The sequence below is a fragment of the Clavelina lepadiformis genome, chromosome 6 (genome assembly GCF_947623445.1).
Source record: "Clavelina lepadiformis chromosome 6, kaClaLepa1.1, whole genome shotgun sequence".
NCBI classification, from domain to species: domain Eukaryota; kingdom Metazoa; phylum Chordata; class Ascidiacea; order Aplousobranchia; family Clavelinidae; genus Clavelina; species Clavelina lepadiformis.
The window spans coordinates 5,968,729-5,987,252 of NC_135245.1; the positions used below are offsets into that span (position 1 = coordinate 5,968,729).

At 36.5% G+C, this 18,524-nt stretch overlaps 3 protein-coding genes across 3 annotated transcripts; all 3 read right to left on the reverse strand.

The window, feature by feature from the left end:
* Positions 1-2,250: 2,250 nt before the first annotated feature.
* On the reverse strand, positions 2,251-12,036 carry LOC143462436 (BRO1 domain-containing protein BROX-like). The gene is made up of 12 exons (XM_076960606.1): positions 11,645-12,036; positions 11,270-11,505; positions 7,570-7,654; positions 6,269-6,364; positions 6,028-6,100; positions 5,697-5,802; positions 5,231-5,320; positions 4,653-4,738; positions 4,389-4,470; positions 4,010-4,160; positions 3,628-3,790; positions 2,251-2,970 (listed from the first exon to the last, which is right to left on the reverse strand). Exons 1-12 carry the CDS (start codon positions 11,743-11,745, stop codon positions 2,884-2,886), a joined length of 1,356 nt encoding a protein of 451 aa, XP_076816721.1. The 5' UTR covers positions 11,746-12,036; the 3' UTR covers positions 2,251-2,883.
* Positions 12,037-12,314: 278 nt separating this feature from the next.
* Positions 12,315-14,643, reverse strand: LOC143462439 (porphobilinogen deaminase-like). Its single transcript, XM_076960608.1, has one exon. It carries the CDS (start codon positions 14,419-14,421, stop codon positions 13,342-13,344), a length of 1,080 nt encoding a protein of 359 aa, XP_076816723.1. The 5' UTR covers positions 14,422-14,643; the 3' UTR covers positions 12,315-13,341.
* Positions 14,644-16,849: 2,206 nt separating this feature from the next.
* Positions 16,850-18,516, reverse strand: LOC143462437 (tRNA (adenine(58)-N(1))-methyltransferase catalytic subunit TRMT61A-like). Its single transcript, XM_076960607.1, has 5 exons — positions 18,327-18,516; positions 18,112-18,253; positions 17,908-18,050; positions 17,686-17,809; positions 16,850-17,503 (listed from the first exon to the last, which is right to left on the reverse strand). Exons 1-5 carry the CDS (start codon positions 18,507-18,509, stop codon positions 16,983-16,985), a joined length of 1,113 nt encoding a protein of 370 aa, XP_076816722.1. The 5' UTR covers positions 18,510-18,516; the 3' UTR covers positions 16,850-16,982.
* Positions 18,517-18,524: the final 8 nt, after the last annotated feature.

Here is an 18,524-nt window from a genome sequence, read left to right on the forward strand (position 1 = left end):
ATGCGGAAGGAGTCCTTATAACAGAGGAGATGAGCATCGATCAATGAATGACGCACGAGGCACATGCTTGACATATTTATGCCAAAAATACATCAAAATAATACAATTTCGCTCACTAGCGCAACCGATGGCAAGAATAATGATTAGCCTACGTGGCTTTGAGCGATTGTTGAGGAAGTTTGCCGCTGAACAAAGCTATAGTTAAAATGCACCCAGCCTTATAACTTATTAAAAAGTTGAAATAAAAATGTTAATTCAATAAAAAGAAAGCTTTGTTTTACTGAACAAATCGATAGGAGGCTACCCGACAATATGGCAAAAATGTATGTAAATTATGACACTTTGATTCGACGAAATGGTTTAGCCCAGGGATGTCCAACCTGCGGCCCGCGGGCCACAGTGCGGCCCACCTGAGATTTTTGTGCGGCCCCCTAGTCATTTTCACTACAAAAGTATGTACTTCATGTACCCATTTTTCTTGAAATTTAATAGGTTTTGCGGCCCATTGAATTATTTCAAGTGACAATGCGGCCCACTATAATAAAAGGTTGGACATCCCTGGTTAGCCTTTACATACACACATACCAAAAACATTAAGTTATGACATATTAATACGGAAGCAGCAGCATGCGGTTTTGGTGACTTATCTATAGCTTTCAACGCAAAAGATTAAATTTCTATGTTAAATCAAATTCCATTTATCAATAAAATTAAAAATGTTTCAAAAAATCCACACATATGGGAAGACACGCAAGCTTGAAACCTGTAAAATACCTTTATTACATCTGCTCAAAGGTATAAACACAGCAAGCACTCAGAATCCTTTGCTGTATATAAGATATAAACTTAGTAAGATAGAAAGAAGTATTTCTAAAGAAAGAATAAATTGAATTGACAACTGATCATTATGTAGTGCTGGTGCTTCTATAGTTTAGAGTTAGACTCTTGTGAGTTTAAATTACGTTGGCGCCATTGGATAAATATTTCAAGCAAACACACAGTAAAATTTGAACCAAACGTTAAACGAATACAGTCTATTTACCTGTATCGAAAATACACGATTTGCGAAAATATATAGAATAACGATTGCTAGGTTACAAATTTCCTGCATTACTTTCGCTATTCCATATATTTTCGCAAAATTCAAATTTTATTCCTATTGCCCAGATGAAGTTACCCCCAATGGGTTAATGAAACGTCGGCAGACAATGTAGTTCTGTTTTAACCAGTTGTGCCTTATATTTGATGATTATTATGCCTGGTGGCCACCATAGTATATATACAAGAGAATTCCAGAAATTAACATAGGCCTAGTTCGGTTTACCCGAACCCGAAACTCGTTTTATTTTGCTATTTTTTACTACCCGAAACCCGGGTTATAAAAACATGGTAACCCGAGTTTTTTAAGGAAAGACTATAAAATGTTTTAATGAGCGATTTGGCTCGATTGAATGGTATTCATACTGTTCATTATTTGTTTACTGCTTCGTCATGATGTGTTCATCGCAATACGATTGTTGCGAAAGAAAAAACTTTGGCGCTTCTGTGCCTGTTCCCCGGCACTGTCAATCTGCACTGACGTCACACACGCTCGCTGGCACTTCGCACATACACGCAATTAATGTTCGCTCGCTGTCCATGCTGTCACTTCTTGCGTGTGAAACAAACTGAATAAACATTTCGTTAATAAAACACAAGTTGCCGGTTATTTGCTGTCACATGCCCGAAACCATGGTTTCAAAATTTGGCCCAACACTTTTTCCTAAATCGCACAAAGACCATCGAAAACTGAAACCTGAATCATCTCCAAGAAACCGAGCAATCTCAGTCAATACTTAATACCAATTAAAGCACTACTTGTCTTTGGTGGGACACGTCAAATAAAAACTGCTTTTAGTGTTACGTTAAACAATCCACGTATGTCGTATATGTAAATAGGGTCATGTATTGGAAGAGCTGGTTATTACTTTAAACTTTACGATTTGTGGGACGTGTCGTTTTAATTCATTTTTGCCACGTGGAAATAAACACGTACGCAAAAAATCCATAAACGTATTACTCCAGGAATAATATCCCGACGTACACCAGATATAATGACACCGTCATTACAAAGAATTGCTAAGAAGAGCAGTTAATGGCAAAGTACCTACAAAGTCTTCTATTAAAATGACATGTATTGTTGAAGATGGCGTTTGCATGTAGCGCTTTTCGAAAGGAATAGGGCGCCAATGATCTTTCTGCAACAATTCATTTTCTATTTATAGTTTTTTTCTTATTTCGTGTTCTATGTATTTATAGCCAGCAAAACATCATTTGTTCGGTGAAAAATAAAACAACATTTTGCTAAGTGAAAAAGCTGCAATAACCAACTTATAGACCGAAGATTAACAGTGCAGTCACACGAAAATAAATTCTACTCTCAAACAAAGAGGTGCTGTTTCTTCGAAAATCACAAGTATGCGAGAAAGCAGGCAGCAATTGTGCGGAATATAGCTTATAAGCATTCGCGTCACATCATGATTACTGGTGAGACAAACATGGACAAGAAGAAAACGATTAATATAGTACAACTACAATTATCATCATCAGTATATGTGACATGTTATTTATTGTAAAATTGATCAATAACAATCGGTGCAAGCTATAGCGTACTCAACGATAACTGCTTAACGCAACAAACTTAATATTTCCTTCTTACTAGGCTACACAAAAATAAGAAACACTAAACGGAAAGCACAATTATTAAATCTCTGTACAAAACAAAATATAAATGTATCTTTCCTTTATAATGCACAAAACCAAGTAAACCACGATAGAAACGATAAATGGAACTGCAACGTCGTCCAAGTCTTTGAGACCATCTAAAATTCTAAAACATGGTTATCACGACACAGAGCAGCCATGATCCCTTGTCACTTTAATGTCGGGTTCTTTGATTGGCTGAACGTCGCCTTCTTTTTCCTGTTTCGTCTGGTTTAAACATGTTGACAGTTATTAAATTTTACAGCTTTTAAAGGTGACGTGTATAACGTTGGACCGTTTTTTTCCCAGCATATGTTTCGACAAAAAGAAATAATGTATTACGTTGTGGTACTGTAGTGTATAGTCTATAGACAAAAACTAACATTCCACAAATAAATATCGGTTATTTTCGCTTTTCCAAACTATAGGATTAGTTTCTAGAATGTACTAGCACATGGCTAGGCAATTTCGTTGTTGCAGCCTATACAGTTAAGTCTGCAGAGTGAGTAAGTGGGACGGACCACATCCTCAACATAGATGATGTCGTAGTGATCGTTACGTTTCACAAAGATTTGAATGAATTCACAGCGAACAGTAATTCCATAAACGCTAGATTTGAATACGAAATTACTTAATCGACCTCAAATTACTGAAAATCGCATGTTGCGTGAACGTAATGTCCAAATATTGTTAAATTTTTAAATTTATTTCTAAGGATTCGGAATGCGATTAAAAATTTTGGATTCGGCTTTTAAGGATTTTTTATCTACAATACACAGAACAGCGTGCACCGCTAAGTGTGCCGGTTCAAGTAAAACGGGCAATGGGCACGAAAAATACACAAAAGCAAAAAAAACGTCTTATCACAACTCACAAATATCATACCTTTTTATCGGACTGGACATTTTTGCTGATACTGAATCCGGCGTATGCTCCACTGGTCCACTTTTCACTGATACTGGGAACAGAGTAAGGAGTGGGGTCCACCAAACCGTGGGTAGCTTGCAAGTTCATATTAGGGGGTACCGGGGGTACCTTCTGGTGGTATCTGTGCATATTAAGCGTGAGACAAAGTGTTACGAAACCGATCACAATCTAACACAATCAATACAATTTTCACATATCATCCTATATGAAAACATTATCGCTAAATGAATGGCAACACTGAGCATTGGCCAACACACAAGAATAAATGTACATTGTCCAACATCCCCAATTAACATAATTTAAATGAAAGAAGGTTAAAATTAAATAACGGTGTACGCACATGAAACCATTTTCTGATTTGCTCTTCTCAAATTTCCTGTGAAGATCTTTCTCGAAATTTCTGTAAAATTCATGTTCGTGCGGGCGAATTGTTGAGCCGGCACCTTTGGTCGAGATGTATTCCTTGCATAGGGAACTGCTTTTGCTCAGCACTTTAACACATAGCAATGTATGTTAATAAAGAACTGAATAAACGAAACAGCTTGTAAAGGAAATTGCACTACCAAATGCATTGCCTGTTGAAATTTGATCAACACGTGCAGTGAAATTATCAAAAAAACAAAAATTCGAAGAGTTAAATCGATTGTCTAAACCACAGAAAACGGCTCAGCATCAACCCCCAAAAAATAATAATAAAAGTAAAACTAAACATCACGTACATTCTGTGCTGTCTTGTAAGCAACGAATGGAATCTCCGCATTTCTCCTCTGCAAGTAGGGCCCCGCCGTAGTAGCACAATGCCTGCGGTTAAGTACAAGTACTTACAAATGAAAGCGCTGAAGTAAACTATGTTGTTTTAGGAACATGCTAGCTGTATCCATGCGCTAGACATTTCACCATGAAGTTACCAAACTACATAAAACGGTTATATCCCAATTAATCCGAGTGTCGCACATTTGAAGTCACATATTAGGGCGACTTACGTAAGATTTATAAAATGTTTCTTTCAGCTGAAGATACTTTCGCCATTTTCCTACGATTGATTGATCATGTGATTTCAAGAAGTCGTCTGCAAGATGTCAAATAAGGTAAATATGTAAAAAATAATGAAATAAAATAATAAATTAATCATGTAATATTTATAATGCGACTTTATGCAAGTCACAAAAATATGCTCCAAACACCGCGCAAGTATCTTGATTTCGTAGAAAACTGGCGGAGAAAAGTTTGTGAACTATGGACAATTGCCGCACTAGCGCACGAACAACGAGGGTATAATTTTAGAAATTACTAAAATGATAACTCCAACGTGATACAAGTTTCGGGGAATTTTTGTTCAGGTAGTTTGAAAAGAAAAACGGCTTAATTTTTTTTTGACATATTTCAATACAATCGACCAGAACTTAAAACACAATAATTGTGATAAATCAGAACCTTTTTCCAGGCATTCTCCACATGACAACTGTAAAATTGCAATAATAACACAAACCACATTAGTGTGAAGCAGTGTGCCATTATCAAAATTAAACCATTCAGCGACTCATAGGCCGTGAAATTTTACCTGCCATTTGGAAGTACTTGGAAGTTTCATTCGCGAGGCCGGCAATTAGGCTCGCTTTGTGTTTCTTTTCTACTGCTCGGGCAATCGTTACTATGCAAAACATAAGAAAGTTTTAAGAAGGTACATTTAAATAGCTGAGTAATGCAGTATGAATAGCTTGCGTTTCGAAGCAAAATCGATTTGCTGGGAAATTAAACTTGATCGGAACCAAATTTTACTCAAGACGAATTGGTCAACAAGTGTAAAACGTGAAATTAGTGCTGCGGTACGTCTGGGTCATACCTGCACGTGTTTTTCACAGCTAGTAAATACAATTACGGTGCGGTAAGATTATGGTGTCTTAGTACCAGGTACGATTAACCACTAAACTTTTCTTCCCAATGCATAAATAAGAAGCAGGTGCACTTAATTAGCCACAGTGGTTAAAGATTTTGAAAATAATTTTTCAACGCATCTTGTTACAGACCTTCTTGTGCTTCGGCCTGACAGCACATGATGTAACATTCAAGCACCATAGGGTCCATGTCTGAGCATTTCTCTGGGGGGTTGCTCAACCTTCCAATGTGGTTATCCTTTAAGGTTATAATAGAGATATTATGTGGCATATTTTAGGATAATAAGTGGCGGTTGAAATTGATTAATTTTCAGTATATCAAAACGCGCTTTAAGCTTGTAGATAAAAGGAGGCGGAAACAACTTGAAGAAGTATGTTTGTTACAGGCTAATTCATTACGCTAATGATAATACTTAATTCGCATTACACAATAAGCCGATTATGAACACAGTACTTATTGTACCTTGAATTCCTTGAACAAACCAGCTGCTTTTTTCAGAGAGGTGTGAATTTCTTTAGCATCTTCCATCTTTATTCTAGAAATTGAAAATAACTTATACAATAAACTGAGATAAAGTCTGCAAGGGGTTTAGGAGTTTGATTTGCAACTAAATTTGAGTAAAACGCATAAAGAAATCATGCGCAAAAATAGTTTTATTCACAAAATATTAAAATACGATAAGTTTATCATTATTCTCACGCACTCGGCTTGTGCAGCGAGCTTGGCAGCATGTTTGGTGTGCCATAACGCCACGTTGATGCCCATGTTGATGAAATCAAATTCCGCGTCGTCTTCAACTCTATTAGACTTTGTTGGTAAATGAGAAGTTTGTATACATAGTACTAAGCACACACAGAATGTACAGTCGACTATTATGTAATTACAATCGCCTGGAACCACCTTAAGTTAAGCGCAACAGGAAATTTAATGTAAGTTTTTAAATGAAAGACATAAACCAGCAGTACATTCCAAATCAATGCACGTAAGTGGCCTTGTTTGTGGGAAAACAGTTGTGTTGATTGTTGCAAAATCAAACTTTTTAAATTTATGTTTAAGTGAAAAACCTTAAAGTGAGGGGCAAGTGGTAAAACAAGTAAACCTTTTCTAAAATAATTTTTCAATGATATATATAAAGGTAAAGCAATTATCGCCGAAAATATATGGCAAACTTGCCGCTATTTATGACGAAGGTGGCGGCAATTATGACGTCGCCATCTGAAATAAATATGATTATGGCGATCGTTTGAATCAAGGTTGTAACAAGCTAGCTACCACGTATTGGACGGAATAAAATCCGCGCAGTTTGGCAGTTAGTGGTAGGAAATGTTTATTTTCAGCACAGAGAGGTGACGGTAAATGTAGCCCACCGGGAAAACATTTGTGTCTTTACAGCAAACGCCGGTACCTTGAACTCCAAGGCGTAGAGTTAGATTTAATTATAATGCAAGATATTCCTGTTCCGCACTTAAAGCACGAAGAAATTACAAAAGTGAAAACTTCGCCGGAGAAGGCTAGGTCACACAGCGCATTGATAAAGATAAGCGATTGGGTAAGGAGAATGGACATCCAAAAAGTTCACTCTGGATTTTTGGTTTAATTGAACTTATAAGTTTGGAGTTAAAGTACAAATTAGGATAGGTTTAGGGTAGATTATAATCTTATAAAATTAAAGTTAATAAAAAACTGTGAAAAATAGTTTTGAATAAACGATTTTTCCTTTGAAAATGTGAAATAGTGACAGCCATAAAGTTCAGCCATTTCGTGTTGCTTACACAAGGCTTCCTATCCTGAAATAACCAGCAAATACAAGTGTCATGCACATGGATTTCGTATTATGACGTCATCACTGATGACAAATTTGCTCTTCTGCGACAAACTTAACAATTAAATACTAATGAAATTTTTCCAGCACACTCACCGACATCTATATTTTTGGTTTAAGATCAAATCGATGTCGCAATTGGCCCTTATTTAAGCTTGAAATTGAATAGATGTTAAACTTACAAAGGTGGCTTTCCAACGAAAAGAGTTTGAGTCCATTTGAACTTAAAGAAGGTCTTGAGTGTAGCTGAAGCAGCGGCTGGCGCATCTGTGCGAAAAACAAGATTGTCATTTGGAACATCAGTTTGTTTTGATACATTTCATTTTTATGAAGCAAGCTCTCTGTAAAATAGCGTAAGGGTTTCTTTTCTGAAAACTAAAATTTTCATGTTAGATTGTGTCAGGTCAAGTAAATGTTAAAAACATTACCCATTTGTAACATGCACATGCTGTTTTCTAAACCTAATGTCTTGATTCATTGGTGCACCCACTTATTATTAAACTCCAGGCCAAAGCTTTTAATAAAATATGAGTGTATTCTTCAAGTTCATAAGTGCCTTCTTTCAAATTTCAGCGCGGCACATAAAATAAAACGTGATAAATGCTTGTAAGAATTGCACTACGGCCGTAAAATGAAAGTTCTGGGAGCGTTACCAACACAATAGCATTGCAGCGACTCCTTTGCTTACAAACAGCACAGACTTCAGTGATTAAGCCCAATATTTTGCCGTGAGAAGGTCACTCCCGGCATTTTCGTTGAAAGAAAGGTTTAAGCAAAAAGTCGATTGAAGGTCGCAAAATTGAAGGTCGATTACGGTGATAGTTTATCGGTTTAGGCTGCAACTTAAGACGTTAAAAATGATTATTAGCCGCCTTTGAAAATAGCATAAGCCGTTCAAGAACGGCCATTAAACAATTACATAAGCTTCAGCCTGAAAATATAATTAAGTAATTCGAAGCAACACAGTATATATTCAAAATTTTGTGTAACAACGAATCTTTGTAAAAAACGTTGTGTACTAAACCCTGTCAAGGCCATATGCAATACAGAAAAAAGTGAAATGAGCACAGATTAAATACAGCATGTCTGAAAGCATCCAACTATCCATTCATATCTTCACACACAGCCGAGAAGAAAGTAAGCCTTGGGGCGTTTCTATAACATTTTTCGGTGGCACAAGCAAACAGAAAGAAGATGCAGGAAATGGGACTTATTTTTTTTTCAAACGCAACCGCACCTGCCGCCATGCTCTCTAAAGTCTAAAGTAATACTAACACTGTTTAAGTGGGCGAGTTTGTACCCAATGGCGCAGCAGTTTTAAAATCTTAAGATTATTACCATCAAATGAATGTTATTGTTAATGATAAGTTAAGTTTTCCATTGTCATGATAATTCTAAAGTTAATTTCACCAATACCCTAAGCTAAATCCCATGCAGACCAAGAAATAACAAATGTTACACGTACAATTGACAAAGACACGCTCACGCGCCGTTCCTTAGGGGTTCGTTGTTCGATCTCAGATAGGAAGTTCAATGATAAATTAATCTTTCACGCTCCATTGTTAGTATGTTAACTATGGTGCTAGTATTCCAAAACCGATTTTAAAATCTTCATTCATTTAACTTCAACTTCCGAAGATTAGGTTTTTCAAAGCGGGTTTTCATAAAAATCGTTTAGTATGTATTTTCTGATCAGGTACGCTAAGACGTTTTATGCTGTTATAAATTCTAGTACAGTAGCACAGCACGCAGCGTGACAGTCCCACCAGAAGTTAACACTTAGCAATGTACAGATGTAGACTGTAGAGTGATGGATGTACACGCAGTTGCTTACTGCTCATAAGCGGAGTGTTAAAACGTTTCCTGAGTTCAAACTGCGATCTTAAATTGTATGTGAAAAATTGGTCATTGTCAAATAGCAATAGACCCTTTCCGAGTTACCGACAGCATTTTTTGGGGTGCAAGAATTTTTCGATCGCCTATACTTCAATGGAAATTACTGACCCGCTTTTTTAAATTACAAGCGTTCTCGGCATCGGATTGCCTCCATAACTCGGAAAAGGTCAATTGCTATTCGATGTGTTATGGTCTTTTTTGAAGGTCAGACCCTTTACTATAATGTCGAAAAGGTTTAAAATATGGCAACACTATGTACGTCAAACAAAAGATACTGCTCAATGCAAGAAATGTAACAAGATATTAAAGTGTGTCAGAGGCTCTACATCTTCATTGAATGCTCACATTAAAAATGTTCATGGCATTGACACCGATGAAGATTTGTTCATTGAAGAATCTAGATTATCTCATGTTGTACCCAAAAAAAAACGTTGACTGGGACTGGATTTATTGCAAGAAAATCGATTGTGGAAGAAATTTCCAGGCTTGCTAGTGTTAATGGATAAAGTTTTCAATGTATAGCAAAAAACAAATTTTTTCAAGAAAGTTTTTACCAGACCAAATATGACAATCCTCACCCAACATCACACGAAAAAGTCAAAAACATGGTGCTTAGTTTCTATAACAAGAAAAAAAACAAACTCACTGACAACTTCAAGTCTGCAGTAAACAAAGGTAAACGGTTGTCCCGAAGTTTGGGTGAATATACTTCTTCCCAATATACAAGATAAATGAATATCATTGTTCATGATGCCAGTCAACATAGGCCACTTGGAATGATAAGAATTTGTCATTCTCTAAATCACTCAATGATACCAGAAATGGTTAGCAAACGATTGGAAGAGTTTGGCTTGGAGTTAACTCTCCATATTGTTGGATGTACGACTGTTTATCATTGATGATAAACTTTGGAAAAGAAATATTCTCACATTCATATCATCAACAGTGCATTGCACATTGCGCTCACTTAGCAGTAAGTCATATACTTTATTGCAAAGTAAATAAAAGTGTTCGAGATGAAGATCATAATGATGTTAGCATTGCTGAAGATGAAAATTCTGAAGAATGTGAGCTTCAAGAAATCGAAGAAAACAAGAACGAAATTAACAATATGTTTGAAAGTACTAGTGTAACAAATGAGGCACCTCAAATTACAGAACAATATTCAAAAGTTATTGCGAAAATAAGTAGAATTTGCCGAGTGTTTCGAAAATCTCCTGTTAAGAATCATAAGCTGCAGGACTTTGTCAAAAAAGAATTCGATGAAGAATTAAGTCTCATAATAGACTGTAAGACTCATTGGAACAGTCTCTTGGCTAAGATTGAACCTATTTAAAATTTAAAAACTGTATTTTTAAAGCTCTGAGAGTAATAGCCTCAACAGAAAATTTCTTTGAAGAAGAATGGGCCATTTGTAATCTAGCTGAAGCTCTTCGCCCGCTCGAAATCATTCTGAAACTTGCATCCTCTGAAGATTTCACTTTACTCAAAGCTGACACGCACATAAAGGTCTGCTTAAAAAAACTAAGCAATGGAGGTAATCCTGTAGCTATCTGCATAAAGAAGTTTCTCATTAACCAATACATTGTTAAGAAGTTGTTTCACTGATTCTAGTTTTGTAATGTACTGCATCTCCCATCATATTCCATTGTTTATCAATTTCGCACTCACAGCATGTGATAATTGTATAAAATTTATACTATCAATGCTTTAGGTTTAAAATTGAACAAAAAGAGCATTTTTTAGGAGAAAACCTTACAAGGTTAAAATTAATCAATCTCACCAGCATATCCTACGAGCCTATGCTTATGAATCATGATGTATTCATGGCAAAGCCCAAGAGCATAATTGTTCACTATTGAGTCAATGATAAAAAGTCTGCTAACTACATACCTATACCAATTTAGAATCTGATACATAACAGCAAGCTTCTTTTGCAGCAACTACTAACAAATATATCTACATAAGTAGCAAATTTGTATTTACCTTCTTTCTTATCCTTCTTATCTTTGTCCTTATCCTTTTCTTTGTCACCCTCAGCTGTCCCACTGCTAGTTGGCTTTTCCTGTTGCTGTTCTTGGGAACTGGAACTTTGCTGTGGGACATGAAACAACCCCTGGATCAAAGCAAAGTATGACATGCTTGCTTCATCCATCTTCTCTGGGGATGCTGCAGGATTGTTGAAAAGGGCGAGGAGAGCATTACGTGCCGCTCGAAGGTCACTGCAAAGTGGGCATATAGTTAAGTATTTAAAAAAACATAAAATTATTTGACATTGAAAGCAAGTTTAAGCAGTTTTACATACAACAGTTCTAAATACAATTTATTATATTTCATATGAGTCTAACTTCTCATTGATACCTCATAACTTTGTTAAAATCTGCCTTCATTGAAATCTTGCGAATGTCAAAGTTTTGGGCATTGGTGGCCTTAAAAGGATTGCGATGAAACCAATGAGCCATGGTTATATGTTAATGATCAACCTACTTTTCATATACCAATTAATTAATAAATTCTTTGTTACTCAAAACAGTCTAAAAACACAAAAATTATGTATATCAAAAAGCAAAACAGTGACTACTGTTCACAAAATGTGCAGCATTATTACGAAAAACATCATTTGCTTGCACGCATTCCAATCGACGCAAATGTTAAAATTATACTTGTCTTTTGACCAAAAAACAAAGTATTTGGTGCCTCATCTCAAGAAAGATCTGCATGAATTGCAAAACGTCTTTACTGCTTTGGCTACTTTGTCACGCTGAATTTAGAAGGTGTTTTATTGGATTTCATCATGCACTCTCGGAATGCTTTTACTTCTTTTTGGCATTTGCGCCAGTCCCGATTTTCAAACATGCAATCTTGCACAGCGTAGTTCTGCTCAGTGCAACCGGTCTTTTTTATCATGACATCAACCATGTCTTCCTCCTCATCATCATTATCACCTTTTTTATCACTTCGCTTCTCCCATTGATGACTCATGTTTTAAACATTTAACATGCAGCTGACAAATCTTGACAATGGCTGATAATCTAGATAGAAAAAAATAAAACAATACGTTTCTTAAATTGTTAATCATTTAAGTCTTAACAAATTGCTATTTCCATCAGTTATTGAAATCAACTATAACAAAAGGCAATTGACACTGAATAACAATGCAAAACACAATGGTAATAGTAAACTTGCATGTCTAAAAATGATTGAGTGACTTAAGATGCACACAGTCAACATTTAGTGCTATTAGTTTGAACAAATACATACATACAAAACTGATCCAATATCTTGAATACAATTTTTTTTAATGAAAATTGGGCTATGAAAACAGACATCTACTAGATAACCATGCAGCACACAAATATTACTTTTTGGTTTTAGAAGTTATATGAAGGCAATATTCTATGCATAAAAACTCATGAACATTTTAATGTATAGTGATTTGACTCTGAAAAATGCTGTTACTTATTACAGTGCAAATTCGATATGCAAAATATGATTTTTGTACCTTACAGACAGTTTTATTTAAGATTTCAAAGAAACTTATTGGATTGACTAGTGTAAGATCGAAAGAACTTAAAAGTGGTGTGGACTTATTCAGATCTATAGTTATAGGTTGAAATGTTTTTCATCATCTGAAAAAGCAAGGTTATATATGTATGAATATTATTATCACTGAGCAGCAAATTTGATACAGTAGTAGAAAGTAAACATATTGACTGAAGAAAGTAATAACTAGGAGGTATAATCTAGTCAACAAAAAGCTGAAAATTTACTCTGGTCAGCAAAAACCTGAACAAAAAGCTATAAATCATTATGATTGCTTAAACAACTATGTATATTGAATTATATTTCACACACATCATTGTAGAAAGGCAAACGTAAAAAGTAAGTAAATGACCAGATGATTTACATTAAAAACGCACTTCATATTTCCGTTAAAAATCAATTCTCTACACTTACAGAATCATATATAAATTAGATATATATATAATGCCATCTTCTTGAATGCAGTTCTCATTATCTTTGAACATGAAAATAATCAACTCAACTTGACAACAATCTCAAATTGATTGATCTGGCCTTGCCAAATCTTGTTTTCTCGCTTCATCCAATATGTCTTTTGCTCCCCTCTTGAGCAAATCTAAAGCAAGATCCCGACCAAGATGTCCAGCTGCCTTCAGAATTAACTGATTCATGAACTTATGAGTGGTTGTGATGCAAGAAAATTCAGTGCATTTATCTGGGTCAACATCTTGCACCATTGCTTGGTATTTTTCATCGAATTCTAGGGAGACATGCATTTCGTCAACCAAAGATCTTGTTCCATCTAAATTATATACACCTGCTCGAAGATACAAGTTATTGTCCTTTATCCAAGAATGAACAGCTTGTGGAACAGAGCATCCTCCACCAAGAGTCTTCAAAAATGCTCTTTCGCACACGGTCATAATAACTGTGTCACGATGGTGGAGTTGTGACACCAGTTGTATGTTATATATGTCATCCAATCGTGTTTCGATGCCTAGGGCACCTTGGCCTACAGCATACAAACACTCTTCGGGTGTAAGAATTTGAGAAATCCTATCTTCCCAACCCATTCGCTTAACACCTGCAACCGCTAACACTATAGCCGAAAAAATTCCAGTTTCATCAAGTTTGTGCAAGCGAGTATTCAAGTTTCCACGGATGCTTTGGAACTTTAAATGAGGATACAGTTTTGTGAGCTGTGCCACTCTGCGTAGTGCACTGGTGCCAATTGTACTACCAGCTTCTAGGTCACTCAGTGTTTTGCCTTTGTTATTTGGATGCATAATGACAGCATCTCGAGGATCTTCTCGTTTGGAAACTGCAGATATTGTCAAATTCGGAGGAAGAGTTGAGGGCATATCCTTAAGAGAATTGACAACCATGTCTACCTTGTGTGCTATCAGAGCTTCTTCCAATTCTTTTGTAAATAAACTCTTTTCCCCGGTTTTGGACAAGGATTTATTCAAAATCTGGTCACCGATTGTGCTCATTTGGATAACTTCAATATTGAGGTTTTTATTGAGCTTTTTTAATTCATTGACAACCCACGTCGTTTGTATCATAGCCAGCTGACTTTTTCTAGTTCCAACTCGTACAGTAGTACATTCTGCCATACTTCGCTGTCAAACGTAGCAAATCTGTTCTAAATGCAGCTAGGCCTATACAGTTATAACGTAACTAAATAAGTTCTTTCACAAAGCAGTAAAGCAAAACTCCTAACAGCCTACTCAGCCAATCCTCCGCTACAATTCACCCCAGTGTCAGTAAACCATTATTTGAAGGAGTAACAATCACGTGCCACACTTGCGGCGTAACATGGGAGCGTGTGGTACCCAAAGGAATTCACCGAACGCTTAATAAATCTTTAAATTTAAAGTGAGAAGCAAATCAGAAAACAAGAGTTGCCAGTAAATATTCCGGAGAAAGGATTTTTACTAAAAAATAGTGGTTAAGCAGTCATTCTCAAAATTCTGTTAAAAATTTGACCTCCCGTGATGACGAATTTGGAGGCCATAATGACGCCACAATATAAAAAAACAATGACCTTGATGATTGGGGTTTGGGTTACAGTAGGCATGGTGGTAGGCTAGCAAACGTGTTTTGAATTGAATACATCTCCATAAGTGGATGATTAGTTGCAGCTAAAGTTTATTTCCAGCATTGGAATGCCAAAGATGACAATTCATGAATTGGTAAAACAATCTTATTTTTATGGCAGTTACCGGAGTAGTGGCAAAACCTGTCCCTAGTTTGATGTCATAAATTTAAATCCAATTATTGTTTTGACGCAACAGAAAAGGAGCAGTAACCTGACTAGGCCTACTAGAGCAGTTGCTATAACGAAGGTTTTCATTCATTTCTTCTGAAGACGAGTTCACAACAGTTTTTTTCTAACAAGACAAGAGTTGTAATGGGTATAAATATGGTTGACTGCTGAGTAAAATATAGTTGTTTGTTTTTTGTTTATAGCTAAGCCTATTTGTTTGACTGCTGACTGTAAACTTGACCACTGACCCAACTATTATGAAGACGTTATCAAATTTTTTATGGACTTTCAATTTTTATTCTCAATTTGGCTCAATGCTTGATATGCCACCGTTTTAAATTCAATATTATAACTGCGCTGCACTCGTTTTCAGCTGATTTAAAACCACTATCAAAATGAAATTTATAACGTCACAATGGGGAGACACGTTTAGGCACTACAGTACTACACCGGTACCGCAGCCAAGACTGAGCTGCAGCTTAACATCTACATAATGAATCACCAGTGCAAATGCAGAACACCATCGGTGAGCTAGCTTAGGCTTAGTTAATGCAGAATATTCCTGTTATACATTTTAGTAGGCTTAAGCCAGAATTATAGCCTATCTATTACTTGTCGGTCACACCAATGACACATATATATATGTATATACAGTTATACACTATGTAATTGGTCTCACAAAGCATTACATTCATACGTGATCCTACAGGAGTCATGCCACTATTTTGTATCGTGACGTAATAATCACTGCTAGGAACGTCATTAAGCGATGAATTTGCTTTTTCCGCTTCTTATATATGGCAATAGTTGCTTAACTTTAAAATGTTTATTTCTACATGGATGACGAAGAAGATTATTCGGGTTCGTGCGAACCCGAATATCATGAAGGTCGACACGAACGAATCCCGAATCTATTCGTATTAGAACCAAACAATAAAATTTCCTCCAAAAGTTGTCAAGTCTTGCTTCTAAAATGACGTAATCGATAAACAAATCGCTTTCTTTCGAAAATTAGTGTTTAAAAAACGATCGGAAAAGCAAAATCGTTAGGAAAACGACCTTCATTGTAAGCACTGCTGACTCTAGTTTAGCATTATCGGGAAACTAGATCATCATTTTTTACGAAAGTCAGCAAATTTATAAGTAATATTGTATTTTGGTTCGCCATTTTTGGTATTCGTGTTCGCCCAAATCTTCCATAAAGGCGAAATTCGGCGAATCTCTTCGGGTTTGAGTTCGTATCGGCCCATCCCTAATATACAGTATGTAATTGGTCTCACGAAGCATTACATTCATACTTGATCCTACAGGAGTCTTGCCAGTTTTTTGTATGGTGACGTAATAATCACTGCTAGGAACGTCATTAAGCGATGAATTTGCGTTTTCCGCTTCTTATTTATGGCAATAGTTGCTTAACTTTAAAATGTTTATTTCTACATGGATGACTCAGTAACTGTGAATGTAAGAGCGAATGAGCAAGATCCCTCACCACATGGAGAGGTGTGTGGAGGAATGGCGAATGGCTGAAATTTTGGTTAACTTAATTCAGGGGTTCCCAAGCTTTTTCATTCCTCGCAGAGATATCCAAACGTGAATATTAAGTTGGAATAGCGGCAATGTAGGCCCTCAAACGTAATCCTTGTACCGGCAACAACTATTGAAAACTTTCTGGTTTTAATCTCATGGCTTTGTGTGGTGGGACTATTACATTGTAGGTATGCCTCTGAGTTCCAGTTTAGACAGTGAAGGTGAAATTAAACAAAACCAAGATGAAATAAAGGTGCGTGTTTCGCAAAAACATCTGTTGTTTATTTTATTTGACAAAGCCCCTTTCTACTTGTCTGTGAGACATTTTATAATGGGGAATGGCCGCGGAAAATTTTCCTTAAAAATTACAAGATGATTAGCTTATACTTTATGTGAAAGGCCAGGTCGATAGGTTGCAAAAGTCAAATAACCTGTATGTCCGTAAATTTCTTTGGGCAGAATGCAAGTTCTCGTTGAAAAGGCATACTTTGTGGCGGCAGGAGGTGTTTTACCTTTCTCGTAAGATTTGCCGCCGCCTTGAGAAATTTGCGATGAAGACATGTCAAATTTTGCGCGTTTTGGATTTTTGCTGCTCGAAAGGCCATCTTTATTTTCAGGAGTAGTTCTGATGATAATTTCTCCAACAGGCATATCATCGCCAGCCTCGTAAGCGCAAGGCAATACGCTGCTGGTGTTATTTTCGCCTTTTATCAAGGCTGTTCTAACTTCACTGTCGCCAATACCGATATCAGCAATAGGGATATAAACCCTCTTGACATTATGAGATCTTCGCACAAGCTCCAGCGTTTCCACTTCGCAAAAACCGCTCCCAGGTTTCCGCAAGGTAGCGCAAGTGCGCTGGGTTTGTTCAATGCATGGAGAAAACGAACAGAATCTTCCACCTGCATTGAAAACACGGATAAACCTCGTGATTCACTTTGGTTACGTGTAAAAGTTTACGCAATGACTTCTTTGATTTAATACTTGCTTTGTTTAAAACCACTAAGCCTAAATATTAGATACGATATACAAAAAAGACAAACTAAAGTTTCCTTTTATAGGAAATTGATGTATTTGTATTCACCAGTTGTTTTCAAGGCTTTTGCAGCAACTTTAACAGCTTCATCTGGTCTCGGAATATCCAAGAAAACAGCGTCTGCTGCATTTTCAACCGGAAATCCTTCGTTTATAACATCCCGATGATAAACCTGAAAAAAGCACGGAGTGTTTATTTAAATCAGTCTAACAAAAATAGTTAAACAACAGTAGACTATCAACAAAATATGGTATTAACATCTTAGCTTACCGTCACGTACTGGGAAAGACCGTGCTCTCCAAACTCAGCCGTTGCTTTATTGCATCTCCCCTCGTTGAATTCCACGGTATGAAGGTGACCCATTGGTGCCACTGTGCGGAGAATTGCGTGGGACAATGAACCACTACCAGTACCTGAAAATTTAGAGATTGGAACACAATCCAGATAGTTTGAAGTTTGCTCAAAAAACCTAACCTGATTCACAAACAACAGAACCAGGTTTCAAGTCTAACTGAAGTGTAATCATAGCAATATCGGCAGTGTAGAGAATTTGCGTACGGTGTGGTAAACAAAGCGTCCATAACTCGGGTGTAGCTTGAAGAATATAAACCCAACCCTATAAAAAAAATCCAGACGTCAAAATTTGTGACTCCTAATTAGCTATAAAAGGTACAGTAGGTGGTGTTTACCTTTGTACATGAAAATTTTGTTCCGTACCCATGTCCCAGTAGACTGTTGTGCTTTATTGCGCCATACTTCGTCTGTGTTATCTCGCCTTCTTTAACCGACAGTGGAAACATAGAATCGTGTCCCATGAAAACGATTATAACGTCGTTTTCTTTCACCGACTTACCACATACATTAAAACTCATTCTGACCTAAAGTTA